General features: G+C 49.2%; 5 protein-coding genes across 5 annotated transcripts; 4 read left to right on the top strand and 1 right to left on the bottom strand.

Moving 5' to 3' along the window:
- Window positions 1-406: 406 nt before the first annotated feature.
- On the top strand, window positions 407-1495 carry N7487_005924 (uncharacterized protein; the record flags this gene model as incomplete). The annotated part of the gene is made up of 1 exon (XM_056873671.1): window positions 407-1495. One exon carries the CDS (start codon window positions 407-409, stop codon window positions 1493-1495), a length of 1089 nt encoding a protein of 362 aa, XP_056731391.1.
- Window positions 1496-2060: 565 nt separating this feature from the next.
- Window positions 2061-4279, bottom strand: N7487_005925 (uncharacterized protein; the record flags this gene model as incomplete). Its single annotated transcript, XM_056873672.1, has 4 exons — window positions 2061-2296; window positions 2353-3262; window positions 3339-3905; window positions 3965-4279. 4 exons carry the CDS (start codon window positions 4277-4279, stop codon window positions 2061-2063), a joined length of 2028 nt encoding a protein of 675 aa, XP_056731392.1.
- Window positions 4280-4966: 687 nt separating this feature from the next.
- N7487_005926 (Zn(II)2Cys6 transcription factor) lies at window positions 4967-6921 on the top strand (the record flags this gene model as incomplete). The annotated part of the gene is made up of 4 exons (XM_056873673.1): window positions 4967-5136; window positions 5184-5996; window positions 6057-6263; window positions 6327-6921. The coding sequence occupies 4 exons, from the start codon at window positions 4967-4969 to the stop codon at window positions 6919-6921; spliced, it is 1785 nt and encodes a 594-aa protein (XP_056731393.1).
- Window positions 6922-7719: 798 nt separating this feature from the next.
- On the top strand, window positions 7720-9243 carry N7487_005927 (uncharacterized protein; the record flags this gene model as incomplete). The annotated part of the gene is made up of 1 exon (XM_056873674.1): window positions 7720-9243. One exon carries the CDS (start codon window positions 7720-7722, stop codon window positions 9241-9243), a length of 1524 nt encoding a protein of 507 aa, XP_056731394.1.
- A 1046-nt stretch (window positions 9244-10289) lies between these two features.
- Window positions 10290-14635, top strand: N7487_005928 (uncharacterized protein; the record flags this gene model as incomplete). The annotated part of the gene is made up of 2 exons (XM_056873675.1): window positions 10290-14368; window positions 14425-14635. The coding sequence occupies 2 exons, from the start codon at window positions 10290-10292 to the stop codon at window positions 14633-14635; spliced, it is 4290 nt and encodes a 1429-aa protein (XP_056731395.1).
- Between the last annotated feature and the right edge of the window lie 312 nt (window positions 14636-14947).

Genomic DNA, 14947 nt, shown 5'->3' on the forward strand with positions numbered 1-14947 from the left:
AGTTTTGCCTAAGGCACCCCTCTTCCTTAGCGCTGGCGTCTTTTGGTTTCTTCCAATTCTCGGTTAAGGAGACCCTGTCTTGTGGTCATCTTTAGACACTAGTTGGTCTCATTTGAGCAGCAGTCATTCGTTTATGAGAGATTTCCAAGCCCTCACCTCGTAGGGACACTCGTTGATTGTGGATCCGTGACCTGCAGCCTGATTTCAGCATCTGCCAATCTGTCACAAGAGACAAGTCGCAGTTATCTTTGAAATCAGCGGAGATATTACCCCTGACACCCAGATTTCATTGATGAGCTGACCAAGATCGATAATCTTCTTTGTTCCTCGCTGTCGCTGGGATCGGCGCCTACTCCAAGTGACCCGCACACTGTGGAGAAGCAGCTGATCGATTGTTTACGTCGCCATGCGAGTTCTACCGCAAGGGCTTGGGAAAACCAAGCCATCATTCCTCCTATTACTATTTCTGGTCATTGCCATCGCTGCTCAAGTGTCTGCCGTACCGGCGGACGATGCAACAACGGATACCGATGCCGCTAAGACCACCGACGATCCCTCCACCACTCAAAGTACCTCTAGCGTGAGCGAGACCACCACATCTTCCACTTCTACATCGACGTCAAGTTCTACTACCAGCACCTCCTCCTCCTCTTCTTCTACAAGCACAACCATGGATACAACCACCACATCGTCCTCCTCTTCCTCCACGACGTCCGACAGCAGTACAACAACATCTTCCGTCTCCACGACAACGGAATCATCAACATCTTCCTCTTCGTCCTCAACCACAACTACCGGCGCTATTGTGACGATACCACCAACAGCCAACGCCCCATACATGCAAGAGAGCAATGCTCCAGAAGGCACAGTGTTCATCGCCGTCGGCGCGGCGCTAGGCCTGATCGGCTTAACTCTTCTCGCATGGCGCGCAATGGTCGCATGGTCCGTAAACCGCTCAGTTCGACGCGCCGCTGTGATACACGCATCGCAATCGAAGCGCCTCTTACGCGGCAGCAGAAAGAAGCGATCAACCCACTATTCCGCCGCCCCGGCGGTCGACGTATCTCTCCATAAACTTGGCACTACCACTCGCACAAGCTACAAGCCCAATCGGGCCCCGAGCGCGAACAGCGGTCTTTTCTTTTCGCCTACTGCAGGCGGTCCTACTGGATCGCACCCCAATCTGAACGCTACAGGAAGTACGGGAAATCGTGGCTCGACATACCTGCCTGCTGGTTACTACGCTGCTGCTGGTAGCTCCAACCCTGCTCCGGGTGGAGAGCCCCCATACTCGCCCACTGCTGGTCTCTCATCGCCTTCCCTGCCTCCTGCTGGTGTCTATCATGATTCGCATAATCAGCGCCACTCTTATGTGGGTGGGTCGACGAGTTCTTTGAACCTGAACCAGGCGCCGCAGGGTCGTGCTCCTAGCGCGTACCTTGAGGATTTGTTTGAGAGTCATGCTCCTCACGGTTCTGATTCGGGCCGTCGGTAACGCCTATGAGTTCGAGCTCCCGGCTAGTCATTATATGAAGGAATGATATTGGCGAACTTATTTTTTTTCTTGAATCTATATTGAGATTTCTTGTCTTTTTTTTTTTTTTCTCTGGCTTTTGCTCTACATATATTCTCTTGTCCATTTTATTATGGGTCTGTTTTAACTCGGCGTTCCATACACCCTTTCACACGAGGCGATCTGCTTCTCCATTTTTGTCTGCGCATTATTAACTATTACTTCCCTGTCAATACAACTTAGTTTACTCACAAAGTAATTATGGATACCTACAACCCTACTATTATTTTCCAACTCTTGGAGTCAATATCTATTCCATTACATGTGGGAAACGATGGATCAAAACTGGTGTTTCATTGAGATCGAGGTGTGAAATCATCAAATATCGTTAAGGCCAACCGAAAAGGGCGAAAATGAAAAGCAAAAAAGAACGCAAAAGAAGTCACCAAGCCGATTCATATCGACAAAACACACCCTCTAAAACCAAGAATATGTGCTTGAACCGTGGGACGGGGTATTGGGTATCTACGATTCAAAAGAAAGCGAACTAGTCAACGCGCTTGTACAGCTTGGCCTTGGAGCCAGCTGACGAGGCTCCGGCACAACAAGCAGCAGGCTGCTCCTCGGGATGGAGTGAAGATTTGTTGAACAACTGGGAGGATTGCGGAACGTCAAGAGCCGGGTTCTTGTTGAAGAAGCCATCGGGCTTCAGCATGACGCTGATACGCTCCATCGGCATGACGGGGAAGTCCTCAATGCGAGGGTTGTGGGTAAGACCGAAGGCTGCAGGGGGTTGTTAGTTATGCAGTACAGATAAAATTGCGGGGAGGAATGCTTACTGTGCCAAAGGACGACATCTTCGTTCTCTGTGTTCTCCTTGCGCTGCACCCAAGTCTCGACGCCCTCAGCGCGGCGACTTTGGTTGGTGAACTCGCCTGCGGCGTACAGTTCATCGTCCTGGTACTTGGTGACCCAGATCGGCTTGGTGGCAAACTCAGCACGGCGGAAGCCATGGGCATTCTTACTGACCAGAAGCATTTGGCTGGGAGCAGCCATAAGTTTGTATGCAACAGGCTTGTAAGTGATTGGGTTGGTAATGTTGTCGTTGCGGATCTTGAAGACACGGTGACGATCCACGCTAGTGTTCGCTGTGCCTGCCGTGCGCATCACGGTAGACTCGGAGGTATAGCCCACAAGGTAGGGGTTATTCTCGTCTTCTGGCATAGGAACGCTGTCCTCATAATAGATGGTATTCTTAAATCCATCAATGGCAGGGTCAATCCGTAGGGAGAACATATGCTGGTGGAAGGGAGCCATAACACCAGGACCGACGTTGGTGCCCCAAGGGACGGTTTCGCCGTTCTCGTTGTCGAATGGGACGGTGGAAAGAATGCCGGTAGCCCGGACTTCCAATTCGACATTGGCGGCTTGATCAAAGATGTAGTTGAAGATGTACTCGTAGTTGGCTACAGTACAAATCATCTGCAGAACCAACTGGCGGTTGCGCACAACGGTAGCAGCACCGGACCGATAGTTAGTGTGCTTGTGCTGCAAACCATTATCTTGCTCGTGCATGCAAATCACGTTCTTCAGCTGCAGTGGGTTGCCTTTAGAGTCGTTGCGGTACCCATCAAAATACTTGATATGGCCGAGACAGTCACATCCAAGAGCCAACTGATTGGCATTCATACCAAATCCAGTGTCGCCAACATCAAATGCCTGCTTGCGGTGGTAGGGGGGCTCGGGGATCTAGATTCATATTAGTTAGATCCGCTGGGAGTTGAGTGTGGTATGAGCTCCAATTCCACTTACCTCCATAGGGAACAGTCATCTCAGAAACAGCCAAACGATAGAAGAGGTTTCTGTTATCGTATGTAACGTTGTAGATAATCAGGCCTTCGCGGGCGTTGAAACCGACCCTGAAGCGCCACTTCTGCCAGTAGACGGAGTTGCCATCCACCGAGAAAGAAGGACCCTCAGGCTGTTGCACAATGTAGGGCTTGAGATCGGTGCGAAGGGGCTCATCTAAGAGATCGTGGGCGTACTGGACTGTCTTGACAGGCTTCCAAGGCTGGGTAGTGGTAGTCTCGAAACCAGCACCACCAGGCAGGTAGTCCATGCGGACCAACTCATGAGTGAGACCATCGAACACCGGAGAGAATTTGCAAGGCAGAGAGTAGTGATTGTTCTGGGGGTGATCCACTTCGACCATGTACATAAAACATTGGAAGAGCCGTCGATCCTCGTTATCACTGTCTGTGCCATACATCCAAGGGTCGTTGCAGACAGTGATACCCGCGGGTAGTTGCAATTTCTCGATCTCGGCCAGTACGGCGGGGTGCTTCATGCACATCTCTTCGATTCCGGCAATTTCATCGATATCGATGGGACCCTATAAAATAGAAGAATTAGTTAACCCATTGCTTGCTTTCAGGGAGATGCTCTGCTTACCTGGACCTCCTTGGGAAGCTCCTTGGCATAGACAATGGTGCGCTTGTCGGCATTGAGGATAGCTTTGTAGAATGCGCCAGTATCCAGGCGGTGGAACAGCACATAGAGGAGACGGGCCGGAGGTGGAGGCAGCGGGCGCCGTAAACGCTCTGCTTCAATGTATGCGATAACATCCTTCTTGATGGGCTCATTGATATCAATGCGTTTGTAACGCAGGGAGACGCCTGGGAAGGTCGCCTCAAGGATGCGTACGGCGAGCTTGATCTCCTCCGGTGTGATTGGGTCAAATGGGTGCGGGCCGTGGTTGGTCACCATTTTGGCGGTGTTGGGGTACACTTCCGGGGCAGAGATATGAGGCGGCTGTGAGAGATATTAGAGAGGAAATAACACGGATCCACGGAGAAGTGAGAAGAGATAAGTGAAAAAGGCAAGTAAAGTATTGAACGAGATAATTAGGCCCAATGCCTGCACTTAAATATCTTGTCGCAATCGGGCTCTGGGGGGCCTGGGGATCTTATCGTGTTACATAAGGTCTGGTTGGACTTGCCTAATTGGGAAAGAAACCAGGGTAGTTGGAGAAGCGGAGTCTTGGCTTTGAGAGATTAGGGCAACATGGATTGAACATGCATATACGAGGCAACACATACAGTGAAAATAACCCCTCAATATGCTCAAAATAATTTTAGTAGATTTATCTTAATTATCTAAGCTAATATTCCCTGCTCACTGTCGAGATAGAATGAGAGGGGATCATTTAAAGTAAAAGTCACATGACCTTTAACCCACATTTGGGATTTCACGTGAGCGTGGGGTCGGCGTGAAATTGTCCCAATTTGGTTTAGTGCAATTTGCTATCGATATCTCCCCGACGAAATCAAGCCGGTTATCACTTGCAGCAGCAGCAGCGCATGCTTGTCTGAATTTGTCCAATATTTGCGATAAGCATGCCGCCACTAGTACCTGTTAGAGAATCCCCATATCACCCAGGTGCTCCTTGACACTATGAATGCCTTTCCTCTGAATGGCTCGACGCAGTCGTCTTCCTTCACACCTGGCCAGCCCACTTCCGGCCCGAAGAAGCGTAGGACACGGCAATCTGGCACGGCATGGACTCGCTCAGGATGCATAACCTGCAAAAGAAGGCGCAAGGCCTGTGATAAGACCAAACCAAGGTGTGTGCTAGAACTTAACTTTAATTCCCCCAACTAATTTTGATTAGTTGCAACAATTGTCTCAAGCAAGGCCGGACATGCGAAGGCTATGGCTCTATATGGGTAGAGCCATTAAGTCCATCGGCGCAGGTATTCTCGCAGACGGAAACTTCAAAGCGCCGACGACTCAGTGAATCCTCGCCGTCTCAATTCCCTTCGCCTGCGCCGTCCCCGCCCTCAGATGCGTGGCTCGAGACTCGTTTGTCTCCTCGGCCGGGGACTTCCCTGAGCTGGTCTATTCCACCTTCTCCTCGGGAATATGTACCTTTTGAGGAACCTATTAGTCCGGTCCAGGATGTAGAAGAATACACTCCTGGTCAGGATATTGATTTGGATAACTCTGTTGCGGTGATCCCACAGCCTCAGGGATATATCAGTCATCTCTCAACACACGAGACTCACTACCTCCAATATCACATGGAGCAGGGATCTCGACTGCTAGCAAATCTAGAGAGTCATGATAATCCCCTTCGGTCCATGTTGATCCCCAGGGCAATGGCATCACCTCTGCTAATGAAGGCTGTATGTGCCGTCTCTGCTCTTCATCTAGCAAATCGCTCCCACGGCTTTGGGGCACGTACGGCTGCATTCAAATACTATAGTGGCACGCTCAACGGACTCCGCACAGCACTAGATAAGTGTTCAACGGAGATGTTCCCTGATGATGCCATGCTAGCAGTCGGTCTATTATGCAAGTACGAGATCGTTCGGGGAAGCGTTAAGCAGTGGGTTGTCCATCTTAATGCATTGAAACGTCTGATCGCTTCACGCGGTGGATTTGCTTCAATGGATCGAGATGCAGCGGAGTTCCTGCGTGGACTGTATGTGTGACAGCCTGCAGCCTACATTTTCGAACACTAACATAATATATCAACATATAGATTTGTATATGCCTATCATATGGCTCAGATCAGCAACCGCAACTTTATCACTGCTACAGATATTTCTGTCGACAGTGATATCGGTATCCCAAAATTGGACATATATATTGGATACACAGAGGAACTCCTTAAATTATGTGCACGCATCGCAGAGCTGCCCTCTCTTCAGGCTGATACGTTGGCTCTTCGACTCAGTGTTGCCTCCATGTTTGTCTCTCTCTGTGATCACCAAAGATAATTCATTCGATCCGTACTAACACCCCATCTTAGAAATGAATCCCTCCTCACTTGGTCTCACACTGCAACCCCCTTCATAATTCCCCAAGGGACATCACCAGCGACCCTAACTCGACTTCAAGTCGTAGCTGAATGTTTCCGCGACGCAGGATTTGTCTATCTCCACTCAATCATGGAGCGCATTAGCAGAACCCCGGATACCTCTCCTGCCGCCAGCCCTGGTACCATGGTCAACGCCCAGCTAGACGAGAACCCATCTCTCTCAGCACAAGACTGGGTTCCTCTCATCTCTACGCCGAAAAATGTCGCCGTCTACCGCTGTCTTGGCCGCATTGAAACTTTGCCGCTAGGTGATCACTGCGAGTACTCGGCGCTCACGTTCCCGCTCTTTATATCCGGGTGTGAGAGTGACGACGTAGCGGACAGAGAGGCTGTCCTTCGTTCCTTGGGCAAGCTACAGGATAACTTTGGGATTGGGAATGTTAGGCGTGCAAAGGAGTTATTGGAGATCTTGTGGGCGAGACGGGATACTAATTTTGATGCTCGGTTTAGTGGGATGGGTCGGCAGAGAAATGTGCATTGGTTAGATATTCTCGAGGAGCTAAGATGGGAATTGATTCTTGCCTAGATGCTCTACGGTAGTTGCTTGGATTGTAGTTTCATTGTATGTATATTTATTGTATTAGGGATATAGAGTTTATGCTCGAATGATGATATGAGGATGTGATGAGTGATGAATTATATATAACCTCGAACATATATATGTGGTGTTCCCCAATGTGTGCCTTCCACTTTTAGATGTCATATATTTAGAGTTAATCGTAATAGTTCAATTAAGCTTGCTAAATCTACTCCGTATACACATACAGTTCTTGAGAAAGATGTGCTTTTGTAGTGTGTACCTTTTGTATTGAACTGCAGTACAAAAGATACCCGGCATGGAATTCGGTAATATCCGGCCCCACTCACGTGGATACCCAGACCCTGTGAACCCTGTCCCGGCGGCCAGGCGGATGGCCCCGACTACAACTAACTCCATAAAGGGCAAATGCAATCTAGGTACGGAGTACTTGTGTACTTGTGTACATTTCCTTTTACCCTAATGCCTTTTAGGGCTATATCGGAATCTTCAAAAAAAGAGGCTGAAATGTGATAACAAAATTTTTTTCAAAATTTTCATATTGCCGGCGTTGACTCAAGACTCATCGAGATAGATGAATGTCCTCGCTTAGAAAAGTCCCTTGAAAAGTCCCCACTATGACCCAGCAAATCGCCACGGATAGTTATTGTGACAGGTTGGAGGGTGATGGCGTGCTAGGCTATCGATATTAACGGCCAACTCCACAGTCTCTACTTAAGCAGCGGATTTGTCCAGGCTCTTCTGCGGATTTACACTTGGAGGATATCCTAGACTACTCCCGTCAAGATGACAGCTCCAACATCTTCACCAGAAGAGAGTGTCTCGGCCAAACTGGACGAAAAAACCCCCCATGTGCAGTCTACAACAGGCGATGGAGCACTGCAATTACTGGAAGCCGGTTTACCGAGCGTTCTTGATCCCGCGGCATCTAAACGACTGTTGCGCAAGATCGATCTGTATATCATGCCATTGATCTGCATTGTATACTTCCTACAGTATCTGGACAAAATCGCCATCAGTTATGCCAGTGTCACCGGAATGCGCGAGTCAGCAAACCTCCAGGGCAACCAATTCAACTGGGTGTCGAGTATCTTCTTTTTCGGTCAGCTCGCCTTCGCATTCCCCACAATGCGCGTCATGCAAGCATTTCCCCTGGCAAAATATGTCGCCATCAACGTGACAATCTGGGGCACCATTCTAGCCTGCATGTCCGCATGCAAGTCATTTGCTTCCCTGATGGTCTGCCGCACACTTCTCGGCGCCGCAGAAGCTTCGATTGTGCCCGCCTGGGTCGTCTTCACCTCGCAGTGGTACCGTAAAGATGAACAGGCCTTCCGCGTGGGTGTGTGGTTCGGCATGTGTGGATTCGCGCAGATGTTCGGCGGCTACGTCGCATATGGTGTCGCAACTCATGTCGGTGGAGACCCAAGCGCCGCCCTGCGAGGTTGGCAGGTTATTTTCCTAGTCCTGGGCCTGCTGACTGTGGTGACGGGCATCCTATTCTTCTTCCTCCTGCCTGATTCCCCTCTAACGGCAAAGTTTTTGTCCCCGGAAGAAAAGGCAATGCACGCGGAGCGTCTTCGGGGCAATGGACAGGGCATCGGAAGCAATGTCTTCAAAAAGTCACAGATTTACGAAGCTCTTACCGACCCACACACCTGGCTCTACGCTTTCTGGGTCCTGGCAGCAAATGTACCAAACTCCACTGCCACGAGTTTTGGAAACATCATGGTAACGGGCATGGGCTTCTCAAAATTGGACAGTCTTCTGCTTGTGACACCTATGGGTGCTTATGAGGTGGTTGCACTGATTGGCCTGACCTATTTGGCAATGAAGACCCAGCGACGACTCTTCTGGTGCATCGTCGGCCATATCCTGGCAGTCGTGGGTGCGATTTTGATGGCGACAACTGACAAGGTGCCGGCCCTTATTGGATACTACCTCACTGGAGGCATTCCACTTGGATGGACGACAATTCTTGGACTCACCAGTACCAATGTGGCTGGCTCAACCAAGAAAATCACCGTGTCCTGCATCCAGACGATCGCCTACACTGTCGGTAACATCATCTCGCCACAGACCTTCCAAGCCAAAGATGCCCCGGGGTATTTGCCCGCCAAGATCTCTATCTGCATCTTGTACTTCATCGTTACGCTAGATCTCTGCCTTATCTGGTGGATCTCCGAACGGGAGAATCGCCGACGAGACCGGGAGAAAGAGGCCTTGGGCGATGCGTATGTCGTTCCAGAGAACCATGAATTTTTGGACCTTACAGACCGAGAGAATCCAGAATTCCGTTATGCGGTATGAAGATGGTTTTGTGCCCTTGAGTTGTGAATTTGCACCAGGCCCGGGACACATTGGTTTTTAATATTAATATTAGACAAAATTGCACATACTTTACATTAATTATACAACAATAACGAGGGCTTGTTAAATGATCTATTACAGAATACTTACCGCCCACTGTCGATCAGATTTAATCAGCCTAACACCTCAGGGTCCTAGAGCTATCCAGAATTCAAACCTCTCTCACCTCAAAGCTGGGCACTCTTCATGGCTAGAATATCCCATAATGTACCTGTTAATCCAAGCCTCCCAAATGGAACGACAGTACCCGCATCAAGGCAACTCTGGAAGGCCGTTAATTTGTTCTAGTAAACTGCACATGTAGTATTGAGGCCTCAAGAAAGCTTGTGTCTTCTACCTTGGATATGTAGATGTAGGTATATGTCGGTATCATTCATACAAACAATATATTCGGGAAGACAGAAAGAAGTAGAAATAGAAGATCTGCAATCAAGTATAACTCATATAAGCATTGATCGTACATCCCGAGGTCCATGACTGGTTTTGATAGTCCGTGTCTTTTTTCTACGAAATGACAACTCCTAAATGTACACTTCCTCTGGTATAACATCGTAGGCGGAAGCATTCACGACAGACTGGTACACGCGGCCAGTGTGTAGATCAACATATACCACCCCCCATAGACCTTGATTGTTGATGCCTAGGAGGCATAGTAGCAAGATTGTGTTATATATACGTTATGTGTTTAAATGTTCTAATATTCTTGATAGATCACTAGTGTACGTAGTCGCCAAGACCTAGGTATCTAAGTGACCCCGGAGGGTTACATCTGTTTTATCTACGGAGTAATATAAGCATGCTGATTTTCATGAGACTGGTGGCCTAAATATCCTTGTAGCTACACGCCATCATTGCGTGCTTGTTATATTTCTGACTGTCCGGAGCCCCTTATTGTAATTATGAAATGTATCTGCCTCATTTTCTTTTGTATATAACTTGTACTTCCTTCAGGCTATCATCAAATTCATAGAAACCAGACTTTATACATGTCCAATCTTACTTCATCTCCTCACTGGCCCTATTGCCAGTCTGTCCAGGCTGGAGCAGCCGGTCTTTTCTTGGTGGCTGCCATCGTTCGAGTCGCCAACCTCAAGCACCAATCTATCAAAGTCAATCCATCCCGGTTACGAGGATGGAAGCTCACTATCCTTACCATTTTGGTCACTTTGCGTCTGGCTGTTTTGATTCCATGGACATTGAAGCCCTGGAGTATTGCCACCCCGGTCGCAGCCTCCGAATTCATGGCTGGAATTGCTCTGCTGGTTCTGTCGGCTTATGAACATGATCGATCAGTCGCGCCTTCAAGTATCATTGCCCTTTATTTTGGAGTGACCCTTCCTCTGGACATCTCACAGACCAGGACGCTACTGTCTCTTGACAAAATATCGAGTACCCTGGCCTTGGAGAAAACGATAGACCCCATTCCAACAATTTCCATCATCCTCGTTGTGGTAAAGACAATTGCGCTTGTCATTGAAGCCCTACCCAAACGACACCTTTTGCTCGCTAGCCACCGTGATCTTAGTCCTGTCGACACTAGCGGGCCATATAGCAAGGTCTTTCTCTGGTGGATTAACCCTTTGCTATGGCGCGGCTTTTTCAATACTCTCACGCCGGGAGATCTTTATTCTCTAGATTCAGCTTTGTCATCCCGGCATCTCGAAGTTAAGTTCCGAGGGCAATGGGAGCAAAAAAGCAACACGGGTTCGAACCGACTCTTGCGAGTCGTTTTATCAGCCCTTAAATGGCAAATCCTGGCCTCAGGTATACCACAGCTACTTTTGATCGGTGTCAAGTTTCTCCAGCCACAATTGATTCGGGATACCACTGATTTCGTGAACAACCCGATCAATTATCCGGGTGGTTTTGGTTGGCGTCTGGTCAGTACATATGCTCTTGTATATATCAGTATCGCAGTCCTTGGTGCAGCCTCCAAACATCAGATAAACCGATTTATCGTCAGCATTCGAGGTGGACTGGTATCGTTAATCTATCAGAAAAGCGTGGATTTGAGTATCACCAAGCTGGAAGAGAAGGCTGCGTTAACCCTTATTTCCGCCGATGTTGAGCGAATCACGATGGCTTTCGGCACCTTGCATGATGCCTCTGCCGCAACCATTGAGGTGGTGGTCGCTTTATACCTTCTTTACACCCAGCTAGGCCCTGGCTTCATTGCCCCTGGGTTTTTCTTCAGCTGTGCGGTCATCGCCATGGTTGTCTGCACACGGTTATTTCCCAAATATCAGGCTATATGGATCGATACCATTCAAACTCGTACTTCTTCTACTGCAGCTATGCTGGGCGCAGTCAGGAACATCAAGCTTCTGGGGCTATCTTCCGTTGTTGGTGGTCTGGTGCAGGGCTTGCGGGTGCAGGAAAACCACGTCGCACGCAAGATCCGTTGGCTGATTGTTGTTCAAGTGGTCTTTCAAAATGTCACCAGCATCGCTGCACCGGTTTCCACGTTTGCGATCTACATTCTCCAAGAACGGTACACGGGACAGCGATTGGATATCCCCACCGCGTTTGCTATCCTCTCGATTCTTCAGCTCCTGGAGCCACCGCTGATGACGTTGGTCCAAACAGTCCCTGCGCTAGTGGCCTCTCTCGGATGCTTCAGTCGGATCCAGGAATTTCTTCTGTCTCCTTCACGACAAGAGCGTCGAATTTTGCAATCGGAGGCCCCCAGGCTGGTCGATGAGAATTTGACGGTTCAGAGAACGGACGATATCCTGGTTTTTCAGAATTCCTCTTTTGGGTGGGTAGACGAAAGCCCAGTGCTTCACAATCTTGATCTCCGCGTCAAACGAGGCTCCCTGGTTATGGTAGTTGGCCCCACAGGTTGTGGGAAAAGTACCTTGCTGAAGGGTATACTTGGTGAGACTCCCCTATCGTCTGGGACCGTTTGGCTGTCGACCTCCTCGGTTGGATTTGCGGACCAAACACCATGGACTATCAACTCAACAATCAAGGCTGGTATATGTGGGAGTTCATCTGAGAATGAGCCTTTCTATAGGGAGGTAATTCATTGCTGTGGCCTTTCAGAGGATATAAGCAACCTACCGAACAAAGACCGAACCATAGTAGGAACCAATGGAATCGCCCTCAGTGGCGGCCAAAAACTCCGTCTTGCCCTAGCTCGGGCGGTCTTTGCGCGAAAAGAACTCTTGGTTCTCGATGATATTTTCAGCGGCTTAGATGCGGACACGGAAGACGAGATTGTTCGCAGGCTCTTCTCCCAGTCAGGGCCCCTCCGCTCTCAGAACACCAGTGTTGTTCTTGTCACCAATGCGGTTACCCGCTTGCCACATGCTGACTGGGTTGTCGTACTGTCGACAAATGGAACAATCGCCGAGCAAGGAACTTATGAGACTCTTGTTCAACAGACCGGAGGATATGTGGCTGGTCTCTCTGTCCGCTTCAAGAACAATTCCAGGAATACCAACGAGGCTGGCTCTCAATCTGACAGCGTAGAAACACTGGCGAAGCAGCCATCGGTTGACGTGACGCATGAGGAGGAAGAAGATGAGATATCGGCTAAGTCTCCAGTGTCGAACATTGGAGATTGGAAGGCGATCACACATTATTTCGCTGCAGCAGGCCGATTCTCGATAGGACTCGCTTCTCTTTGGAGTTTGATTTACGTCACCGCAATTAAGGCTCCCGGGTTGCTTCTTAACTATTTCGCCAGTCCGATCGATCGCTCAACGATTGTATCTACCTCATGGTTCCTGGGGTCTCTGGGATTGACAGCCATAATATCCCTGCTTTCACTTACTCTGTTGGTCTGGGGACAGTTCTTCAACATCATCCCTCGAGTATCGAACGGCCTCCACCAGCGGCTCTTGCACACCGTATTGCTGGCCCCTTTGTCGTTCTTCACCTCCACTGATTCAGGCACAGTGCTAAACTGGTTCAGCAACGACCTCGGCGTTATCGACAATGAACTACCAGGAGCGCTGATTGGAACTATGTTGCAGTTAGCGCTCTTTGTGATCGGGGCTGGTCTGATCGCAGTATCAGCATCGTACCTGCTAGCGACTATTCCATTTCTCATTCTGGTCCTCATCTCCATTCAAAGATTCTACCTCCAGACCTCTCGTCAGCTTCGAGCCATGCGCCAGGAGCAACAAGCACCCCTGTATACCCACTTCCAAGAAACAATCGCCGGCCTTGTCAGCATCCGAGCCTTGGGCTGGATTGAGCCATTCTGCGCCCGAAACTCTGAGCTACTGGACAATAGCCAGAGACCCATTTACCTTCTGAAAACTATCCAGGTCTGGCTTGCACTTGTGCTGAATCTCTTGGTCGCCGGACTCGGAACCCTTTTGATTGGCACAATCGTCTATCTTCGCGATACTGTTCATCCCGCCCTGGTCGGCCTAGGCCTGCTGAATATCATGAACTTCAATGAGAGCCTCTGCGAACTAGTTCAACTGTGGAGCATGACGGAGACTTCCCTCGGTTCTCTTGCACGCGTACGCGAGTTTATCAATACCACCGAATCAGAAGTCAAACTCCTAGAGACAGTTTCCCCCGCGCCAACTTGGCCCCCTCATGGTGCAGTTGATATCAACAACTTCACCGCCTCATACAGTGAATCTTCTTCACTCGTCCTCCAAGATATCTCTCTCCAGATCCAGCCTGGGCAGAAAATCGGAATCTGCGGCCGAACCGGTAGCGGCAAGTCCTCGCTCCTTGCCTCGATTTTTCACCTCCTGGAATTCCGTCAGGGCTCCATAACCATTGATGGCTTGGACTTGGCTCTTCTTTCTCGCGAAGCCTTGCGCCAGCGCATCAACATCATCACACAGGAGCCGTACTGGGTTACCTCTGAAACGGTGCGATTTAATTTAGACCCGTGGGGTGCGACAACCCAAGATGACGAGATGTTGATCCAAGTCTTGGAAAAATGTCAGGTCTGGTCTGTGATCGAAGCGAAGGGAGGATTGAACGCAATCATGGCTGGTGACTTTTTGAGTCATGGTCAGCGACAGCTGTTTTGCCTGGCAAGGAGTCTATTGCGAAAGAGTAAGGTTGTGGTGTTAGATGAGGTTTCTTCGAGGTGAGTCTTGTGCGGTCCCTAGCCCCCGAAACTGCAGGAGTTAATAATGGGGACAGTGTCGACATCCAAACCGATGGGATTATGCAGGCCATCATCCGAGATGAGTTCCAGGGTTGTACTATTATTTCTGTTGCGCATCGTCTCAACACGATCGTCGATTTTGACCGTGTAGTTGTGCTCCATGAGGGGCGCGTGGTGGAGTCGGGTAAGCCTCAAGAGCTGTTGGCGCAGTCTGAAAGTAGATTCAAGAAGCTATATGAGCTGTGATGGTTGGAAGGAGTGGAAATAGGAATATGAAGCTCGACAGCGTAAATTTTGGGTTTAAAGTTGACGTGGTGATTGGTTTTGAGTTTCAACATTTGGAGTGGCCTTCGACACGGCCAAAAGACATATTGGGAGTGAATACGTACATAAGGATTAGCCAGCGGAGATGAATAGATGAAAGACTGAGTGCATTGTAGAAAATTTATAAGACACGACAGCGTATTGACGCACTAAACCACTTGAAAAGGTAATTCACAGGTCCGATTACACTACAAATAATAAGGATATAAGGCCGTGTCTTAGGTAGCAAGTCGC

Source organism: Penicillium crustosum (genome assembly GCF_028827405.1).
Source record: "Penicillium crustosum strain IBT 35664 chromosome Unknown utg000002l_segment0_segment0, whole genome shotgun sequence".
Classification (NCBI taxonomy): domain Eukaryota; kingdom Fungi; phylum Ascomycota; class Eurotiomycetes; order Eurotiales; family Aspergillaceae; genus Penicillium; species Penicillium crustosum.